Here is a 9929-nt window from a genome sequence, read left to right as displayed (position 1 = left end):
AACAACAAACTGGCTGTTGCTCTAAATGTATTATTAGTTCACCTACACAGCTTCTTTCACTCACTTTACTCTCTTTTTGACCTTGACCAAAACAAGTATTTACTTTAAATGTAAAACAAAACTTTTTTTTTAGAGATTTCAGATTTTAATTGGAGTTACACTTCCCATTAAGTTAACTTACTTTATGTTACAATTATTATATCTATAATGCTATTTCTTTAGTTTCAGGCCGGTTATGATAAACAGTTACAAACCTTCATGCATACACATATGCCAACAAACACAGCCAGTCTCGCACAAACACATACACACATACAGCACTGATCAATTGTTGCCTTCAGGCTGTGGTGGCTTGCCGTGACTGAGGAGGGAGTCTGGTTAACATCCAGTGGTTCACCGCAGTGCAGTGTGCATTCACTTACAATAGTTCCCTCCATGACAGGGACCAGCCAGAAAAACACTCTTTACCATATCATTAGAAGTGCATGCTCACTACGCTTATCTCTCAGTTCTGTCCTCATTATGTAAACCCTTTTGAAAGAAAAGATAGTGAAACATTTAACAACAATAAATATAAAGATATAAATTCAGAAGCAGATAACCAGAGAGGGTGAACAGGTTGAAATGAGCCCATGTTGGAAGTTTTATTCATGTTCAGGGGAAAGCGAGTGGCAGATGTCAACACTTTCAACACGGATCTTAATCACAACTGCTATCGAATTATGTAACTCAAGACTATACAGCATCAGTTTCCATTGAAGCATTGACCAGCATTTGTTTTACCCATTTTTTTTTTCTTTACAAAGATGGTCATGTGCAAGAAGTCCACGCTTTATGCAGAAGCAAGCTCAGCTACACCCTTTTATGTAAGCATGTAGAGGCAAAGAAAAAAAGCTGGGGGTAGTAGAGAGGGAAAAACAAAGAGGTACAGAGATGAAAAGGGAAAGAACTGCCGCAGTTTAAGAGGCAGCAAATTATTACCGAATGGTCCTTTGAATAAAAATAGAAATAAGTGATGTAAAGAAAGAAACAAGACAGCTGTCCACTGTAACAGAGGTCATGATGGGGTCATCAGTAGTCTAAAGGTTACAAAGGTGGATTTAAACCAGAAGGTTCAGATGCCTATCGGTTGGAGAAAATCTAGATCTTCTTCAACAGCTACTGCTGAGGTGCCCTTGAGCAAGGCACTTAACCCCTAACCGTAAGAGCAGAACCAACAACAGAAGGTTGCAGTTACATGGTTTAACCTCGATATACTAATTTGAAACAATGCATAAACAAAGAGTAGGGCGGTGATGCGCAACAAAATCCTGCATGATGGTTGAAATATGATGAAATCTCCATGATCTCTCTTCATATTCTCCCCCGTAAGTGTGAAATTTTCATCCCACAAATCCTCTGTAGGACGTCAGTGCGTTTCCCTCTCTCCAGCATCACAGTGATAATGAAAACCAGCCATTACACAACGACACCATGGTTTTATTCTCATTACAGAGATGTATCGTATCGTTGTGTCCCTTTGCATGATGTGCCTTAAAAACAAACAAACTAAATCAACTATTCTACTGTTTTTTAATACGCAGGTCCTTTTTGTCAGGTCCCAATATTAGTACTCTGCATTGTTGAGCAACTGTAGAGTATTTAAGAGATAATTGATCCGAACATTAAGGCTCGAAAGCATCTGAAAATATATTACTTACTACAAAATAAAACAACACATAACCATATTTGGTTCAAGCGCATGACAAAGTAGGCTAAAATATCCCTCAATGTCATGAGCAGCCTGCTACAATGTGATGTTGGATTGATTAATCAATCAGTACATTAAAACAATGAACCAGCTCTATTTTTAAAATAGGAAATAGATTTTTTTTTAACAAATTTTCAAAGCAAAATGCCAAACATATGCTGGATGATTTGATGCGTTTCTTTGTCATATATGGTAGAAAAAGTTTGCTTTAGAACATTTAGTTAAAAAAAAAACAGTTAAATAAATGGGGTTGAGCTGTGGGCCGTTACACTTGCACATTTTTTTCATTATTTTCAGAAATTTCGCAGACAAAACAGTGAATCCAGATTAATCAGCGGATAAGGGGATGATGAAAATAATATAATGCATTCCTAAACACAAGAGAGCTCAATATCACTTTATTTCACTTGAGTATTTCAGATACTCTAGAAACTTTTAGCCCGATGCACCATCACAAATGGACACCGGAAATATTGGAATAAAAGAACGACCTATACTTTGTCTTCATCATGATGAGGACCTGCGTTTCGTAAACAGTGGTATTGTCCCTTGAGCAGTAAGTGCAAATGTTATTAATGCTTCAATCTGTGAGTTTTCCAGATATCTAAACAGCATTGAAGCTTTTAAAAAATACTTCTAACCAGTCTTTAAAGCATAAATCCTGATCCATGTGCAGTTCAAAATGGAATGTCTGGTTGCACCTGACATTCACCATAACAGCTTCAGTCCAACTCATCTGTGCTGCACCATCAACTGACACACAGTGGAGGTCAGTGACGAAGGAAGAGTGCATGATAGAGTGGTGACCTGGGCCCCCGATCTGATCCAGGGTCAGTGCTGAACAGTGGCCAGAAGAGGGCATCAGACCGCCACATCAGTGTCGGGTGGGTCCTCCCTCTAACCATCGCTGCGTCGTTGGTTGTAGTGCGCCTGTTGCAGAGTCTTCATCCAAAGCAGAATGAGTCATACATTTTCTTAGTGATTTGTGCCAAAGCTTCATTCATAATCTACAACAGCTATATAGAAGTCTTAATGTGCAATTTTATGTACAAGAAATTTAGAAATTGGTATCTTAAACAAATATGTAAAACATAAAGTAGATTTCTCTTCTTATGATATTTTAGAACACAGTCCACTTTAGTCCGTTTCTTTTTTTTTTTTTACAACTATTAACAACATTCACATACAGTGTTCTTATTTCAGGACTACTCTATTGTTACCTAATACTTTTTAATTAATATTAATAATAATAATACTTTGACATTTTGAGTTCTGAAACTGGATTGATGATGTAAGAAATTCAGAGAAGGCAAGAATATTTTTAACCATATTTACCGGTTGGTAAAAATGTACGTAGTCTGTGTATTTTTATGAATTACGTATGTATAAAACTATGTGCATCTCAGTCTCTGTGATCAGTGTTTTGCATTGTACATTTCCAAATGCATACAAATTTCCTGCAGCACTGCAGTATCTTCGTATAATACCGCAGCCCCCCGCTCTCCCCGCCTCACTCTCCCTCCCCCTATATCTCCTCTGTCACTAAACCTAACCTCTAAAGTCTTTCTAGGAATCACTCTTTTTACCTCTTTCCATCAGGACAAACTCAATCCCTCTTTTTCTTTTCCAATCTTCTCTTGTTTTGATTTTTCTCCGCCCGTCGCACATTCTGGCATATCTCCACAATCCTGTTAAATCTCCAACACCTCCTTTGTCCTTTGGTTCATTATTTTTCCAACGCTACATTTTATTATGTCTGATCACCTCTCTCCACTTAATCTCACATGATCTGTGCTCCGAACTCAGCAATTTTTCTCTCATCCACATCTAAATGTACAGTATACGTGATTATGAGGAGTCAGTGTCTCTCCTTCCCTTCCTGATGCCTCCTCCTCCTAACAGGGGGAGGCGCTCATGTGCATGTGAGTGTGGTAGTGAGGAGGAGGTACGGGCGATGGAGGCATGGCCATGGGAAGAGCTTGGCCTTGGGGGTGTGAGGAGTGCGACCTGGTGAGGGTGTGTGAGGAGGGGTAGCCAGCAGACTGCGGGGGCATTTGGTAGCTCCCTGCAGAAGAAGACCCAGAAGGCGGGCTGCCCTGCCCGTGGAGGCTACTTTTGGGGGGCACCGGGGGCGCCTGGTTGAGCTGGATGGAGATGTCGCTGGAGGCTTCGGAGTTCCGGCGTCCTCGCTTTGGCGGAGGCCAGGAGGATTCTGGGTGGAGGAACTGACCGCTGTAGTCGCTGCTCTCGGACAAGCGGGGGTGGTAGAGTGCAGGGTGGGGGCGGAACATCTCCTCCTCGGCGTAGCGCTTCATAAACAGATAGACTGACATCACCCCGGCCCCCTGAGACAGCGGGTGAGAAAGGAAGCAGGTTGAGATGAGGGGGTGAGAAGATGCCACAGGGAGAGAGGGACTTAGCTGCGTAAATACACAGAGTTCAGAGAAAAATACATTTTCAAAGAAGTAGTGATGGCAAGGGAAATTAGATTAAAAATGACTGATAGGACAGAAGTGTTAAAAGGGATGTAGGAAAATAGAGAGGTTAAAATATGTGTTTTTGATTTAGAAAGATGAGGGTACGCTTTAAGTGGTTTCAAGCTCATTTAAAACAGATTAAAAGGGTAAGAAAGTCGAAAGGTTGAGACATGAGTGTGGAGAACAGATGGGGAGAAAGGAGGGGAGAGAAGAGGGGAGGAGGTTAGTGTCCACTGCACCACATTAAGAGCAGTGCTGCTGCTGATGATGGGGAAAAGAGGCAGGAGGAGTGTGGGCGGGGGGGATGAGCAGAGGATTCACACGAAACCTCTCCACGCATGGATGCACACATGAACACACACACACACACACACAAACCATTGATGCCTCACCATATCTACAGCATCCTAATCATCTTACTTTCTTACACACTCAGCATGCAACATTCATAGAAATGAAAATATATTCTATGCATGCTCTTTTTCCCATATTTCTTCCCATGAACAAAAACACAAGCACACACACACACACACACACACACACACACACACACACACACACACACACACACACACACACACACACACACACACACACACACACACACACACACACACACACACACACACACACACACACACACAGAGCCAGGACCGACCTCTTTGAGTAAGAAGGAGGAGGCAGCGAAGGCGAAGGACCAGCCATAATGGTAGTTGAAGAACTGCTCAGGCTCTCTGGGCCGGTTCATCACCTCATCATTAATACTGGAGATGTAGAGCACCAGGCCCACCACCAGGCTGAGGCCTGCACACAGCACATTAACAGTGACAGAGAGTCAGAGAGTCAGATACAAGAGAGAGCGAGGAGGTCATTATATGGCAATCCAGACAGATGCACCAGTGTGGCGATGGGTTTAGGAGACAGGGAGAGCAAGAGATCGATGGGATGTGGAGTGACCAGACCAAGCAATTAGCTAACATTAATGAAGAGATGGCAGAGAGACCAGAGAGTGTGTATGTATCATAATGACAGATAAAGAGATAAAGATCAATGACTTTTAGAGAGAAATGGCTCATAGAAACAAAACAATGTAATTATTATTAATAGAAAACATTAAAAATACATATTACAAAGTTAAGTTCCTGATTGTAATGTTTGGCAGCCTTTAGTCCGTCCTCTTGTTGTTTCCTATGTCTCCTTCTGTGTATTGGAACGACTATGGAAGTGTCTTGATTTCCTACCTCCTGCAGAAATGCCTTGGGCGAAATTATAATTTTGTAAAAATGTTCCTTGCCAAAATTCATTTTCAGGGAAACATGATAATTCCTGCCTTGATTGTTTGTAACATAAGCACTTTTTTAAGGTTAGGAAAAGACTGTGGTCACAGTTAATTGTTTAAAAAACGTAGAAAACTTAACTTTATCCATATTTAATCTTTCTCAAACCCTGAATATGTGCTTTCAATGTTTAAAATTCTTTAGTTGCTATAAGCGGTGGTTGGATTGTAGGATATTATAAAGAAAAAATGTTAATTGAGACATTTTCTCTTTGTGGTGATAACAACCTCATTTAGGTGGAATACTGTTTCTCTGAAAACATATTAGCTGTTTCTAATTAGTACCATTTAAATGTAATTTCTAGGTAACAGGGTTGCCTGCAGATTTCCATTTAAACTGCACATTTTCATTTACTTTATTTATCCTGAGAGCAAAATACCTTTAATTGAATTATCATATTGTAAAGTCATGTTTTGATAATTGACTGAGCTTGTGCAATTATAATTTGGTCCTTTTTGAAAATCACATTACACATATGTTTAAAAATAGAGAGTTTGAGAGAGTTTTCAGACCATTTAGTTGCTTTATTCAGCATCCACTGTAAACTTCAGTGTGTTATGGGACTCTAATCACCGTATGGAAAACCAGAATAAGCTTTCAATGACCTTTTTCTGCCAGAAGCAACATCTACAACATTAAAACCCCTTCCTCCAAGAACACTCATGCCCTCCACTCTTAGAAATGTTAAATGCATGAGCCATATGGCCAACATCGAAGAATCAATATTCAAAGAAAGCTCCATGCTGTAAGCAGCAACATGAGTATTTTTAGCCTCCCCTGCAAAATTCAAATGTACAGCCCGGCTGTCAAGCAGTTATGTCCTTCGCAGTAAACGTCTAGTTTAAGAGGCTGTGTTGTCGATTTAAAATTGATAACCACAGAAAATGCGGAAACCATGCTTCTGTCAATCCTGCAGTGGAAGTACATCTTTAACTAAATAAGTAACACCATAAAAATGGAAGGAAACGAAAGGGTGCGCACGTGTGTGAGGCAAAAGGAAGAAGATAAGATTATGTGTCTACATGTACGAATGCATATGCAAGATTTCTGTCGGGAAAGATAAGAATATCAACCTCTGACCAAGCTTGAACAAGCTGTGGCTTCTTGGTCTGAATTCTGTAATATCAACCAGAACACGACCGAACCGAACTACAATATTTACCAAACCACCGTGACAGTGATGCCAGCAGAATAGGCTCACATTACACAGTAGTCCACAAACTCCACAACATCCACAGTGGCTCAGAATACTGAGGGAATGTACTCTGAATGGAGGAGTAAGTAGGAAATGAGAGGAAGGAGAGCGACTGAGAAGGGGGGGAGGCAGAAAAAGCTAAGAAATCTGAGAGGCTGGGTGAATGAGAGAAGGGGGAAGGCAGAGGGAGGAGGGGTGAGTAGGGAAGGCAGGAGGAAGGCAGTGTTAGGAGAGAGAAGCTCAGTGCAGCAGAATATCTAACCGCTGAAAAGCAATTTGATACACTTGCCCCTTATTATCATCCTATTATCAAAAAACACTGCGACACTTCCAGCACAGGCTATAAACATTACATAACCCCGGTTACATAAAACCTATTATTCTGCTACTCCCTTTATCAGCTAGTCCCCGCCACGGCAAAGTCAGGAGCTGTTGCCGCAGCTACCGTTTGATGCTCCTCTGAGCTCTGCAGCGTTTCTTCTTTCTCAAACATGTCAAGTGAAACAGCCTTCAGAGAACATGAGCTCCTTACAGTCTTTACACACAGAAGACACGAAACAAGAGCATTAGAGCCACCTGCTGTTCAACAAGGTTAATTACACTAATGCAGAAAATAGAGACGAAAGACCTGCTAATGGTACTGCAAGAATATCGCATGTATGTCTTGCAGAATTTTGACAATTGTTTGGCGTAATTGTAAATTCATAATTTCTCTCATAAAGCCTTTTTAACTCCAAAGTCAGAAGTCAGCAGGAAACTAATCTAGTCACCTTTTCTGATGACAGCCCACACACCTGCATCGTACACTAAAAATAGAGCCGTGATGGAGTGTGTCCATGTGTGACACACCCGACTGCTGTAATCAATCACACAGTGAAGGTGTGGTGACATGAGTAATGATTCCCACCTGAGAGGATGAAGAAGATGCCGGACACAAAGGCCAGGATGGTGCGCTGAGGCCGGATGTGTCCGATGTTGCTGATGACGAAAGCGGTGAAGACGAAGAGCAGCGACACCATCGGGAAGGGCGTGGCTGTCCGCACCATCTCTGTAGGGACGAGAGGTCACGGCGTTAAACAAAGCTGATGTAACGTGTCCTTAAACTGCTGATAATGTCCCTGGAGCTTATAAAGCATCAGTTAATACAATCAGAGGCAGTTAAATCTGGAATATAAAGTATGCTCAGTTAAGTGACGATGACATGACATTCATCACTAAAATAGGGAGATTGGAAACAGTATTCCTTTTTTTAAGTGGTCTGCTTTTCAGTTTTGGTACGGACAAATTTCTAAATATCTATCTGGCGATGTGTCTAATTGCTTTTTGACTATGGTAAACTGAGTTATGATGTAACTTTTCAGTAACTATTCTGTCAATATACTATATAGGTATTCAGTACTAGCCAAAACAGCAATGAGACAATATGTAAAAAAGATCACAATTTTCATTTTCTATGTCAATTGAAGTTTACTTTAATCCGGTAAATTTGTTAAAAACATGATCTTTGTTCATGAGGATGATGTTTTTAAAATCACTTTAATGTATTTCATCTAATTACTGTGAAAGAACAAAGGCTGCAACTTACAAAAACAACCCCAAAATAATCAGTTTACTGTGATTAAAAAAAACAAAGCAAATCCTCACAGTTGAAACGCTGCAAAGTGAGAAAGTTTGTCTGTTTACTCTAAATCGATTATCAGATTCAGTTTGAGTTTCAAATTCATTTTCTGGCGATCCACTTATAGTTGCAGCTTTAATATTACGTTCAAATGTCAGTACCCAGGATCACTCAGTAGGGGGACTCTGCAGTTACTCTCAAACAGCAGATAATGTGTAATGTCACTGCTCCGTTGTGTGTTTTACTCACTGAGGATATTTGCCGTGTTTTCAGTGGTGATCTCTATATCGGGCTCAGTGAAATACTCCGACGCGACACATCTCCCGTTTTCTGCTCCTGAGAGGAAACACACACACACACACACACACACACACACACACACACACACACACACAAAAAGGAAAATGTTGGGGTTTGCTTTCAAAGTCAGTGATGCATGAGGAAACAAAAAACCAAAAGAAACATGTGGGTCTCTGCAGTCCTGCTCACAGGTAACGATCATGGTTTGTGACAGCTGGGATTATGGAGGCCAGGAGTTGCTTTCTCTCTCCTCTCCCCTTGCTGCTCCCTCACTCCGCTGCTATATCTGCTTCTGTGTGTTTGTCACCGAGATGATGTGGACATATGCACACACACGCAGCAGCATTGTTTGGATGATTGTGTGAGTGTGTGTGTGAGTGTGTGTGTGTGCACACATGTATACAGTCATCGTTTCATTTCTTTTTATTTGAATATGTTGTTGCATCTTCCTACCAGCCACGAAGCAAACTCTCCAGAGGCCTGAATGCAGCGCCATCTTCACCTCCATGCTCTGGTTCTGCTGCAGGATGATGCCCTCCACCATGATCAGCCAGTAGTCTGTGGACACAGCCACCCCCACCAGCAGCAGCCCGCAGGCTCCGAACACTGTAGACAGGATGGTCAGCGCACGGCTGCTGCACGAACTCATCTGGAGGGCGGAACGAGGGAGGGAAGGGTGTTGGGGGAGAGGAGGAATTACACGTCAAAACTCTGGAGACACTAATGTAGGTACATTTGTACTAGGGGGGCGTGGCGCGAGGTCATTAAGAATTGGGGGAAACACTGAGACAGACATTTGAAGCGCACACATGCAAACGGTAACTGGAAATGTTCATGTCTCGCTCTGTTAATGCTAAAGATGAGTTAGCGACACATCCGGTGGCAACCAATCCTGTTAAAGGTCAGAGAGGAGCCAGTGCAACAGATGATGGCTTCACGGTGAACCACTGAACTTAGGAGAGGACTTTTTTTTTTTTTTAAACTGAGCGATGGATAGTAAACACACGCACACACACAGATCAGGAGAGGGAGGAGAGGTCCTGTGTGACTCACACATGGTCTTTCTGTGACTTAGTTCCGGTTGACTGGGAAAGACTTCCCTGCAAATCCGTTGAGCAAATGTCTGTATGCATTTGTGGGTTTCTGTGCATGTATGTGTGTGTGTGTGTGTGTGTGTGTGTGTGTGTGTGTGTGTGTGTGTGTGTGTGTGTGTGTGTGTGTGTGTGTGTGTGTGTGTGTGTGTGTGTGTGTG

At 41.7% G+C, this 9929-nt stretch overlaps 1 protein-coding gene across 1 annotated transcript; it reads right to left on the bottom strand.

Annotated features, from left to right (window-relative positions):
• Positions 1-3645: 3645 nt before the first annotated feature.
• cacng7b (calcium channel, voltage-dependent, gamma subunit 7b) lies at positions 3646-9326 on the bottom strand. The gene is made up of 5 exons (XM_054622235.1): positions 9131-9326; positions 8627-8713; positions 7667-7807; positions 4886-5031; positions 3646-4095 (listed from the first exon to the last, which is right to left on the bottom strand). Exons 1-5 carry the CDS (start codon positions 9324-9326, stop codon positions 3646-3648), a joined length of 1020 nt encoding a protein of 339 aa, XP_054478210.1.
• Between the last annotated feature and the right edge of the window lie 603 nt (positions 9327-9929).

This window comes from Anoplopoma fimbria, chromosome 20 (genome assembly GCF_027596085.1).
Source record: "Anoplopoma fimbria isolate UVic2021 breed Golden Eagle Sablefish chromosome 20, Afim_UVic_2022, whole genome shotgun sequence".
Taxonomy (NCBI): domain Eukaryota; kingdom Metazoa; phylum Chordata; class Actinopteri; order Perciformes; family Anoplopomatidae; genus Anoplopoma; species Anoplopoma fimbria.
Note: the sequence above shows the minus strand (reverse complement) of the source record. Positions and strands in the feature narration are given on the sequence as shown.

Bases quoted from the DNA above. Each gene is read 5' to 3' on its own strand.
- cacng7b (XM_054622235.1), bottom strand. From the start codon at position 9,326: ATGAGTTCGTGCAGCAGCCGTGCGCTGACCATCCTGTCTACAGTGTTC. The intron at 7,808-8,626 runs GTGAGTAAAACA...TCGTCCCTACAG, and splicing joins AAACACGGCAAATATCCTCA to AGATGGTGCGGACAGCCACG. The intron at 5,032-7,666 runs GTGGGAATCATT...TGCTGTGTGCAG, and splicing joins CATCTTCTTCATCCTCTCAG to GCCTCAGCCTGGTGGTGGGC.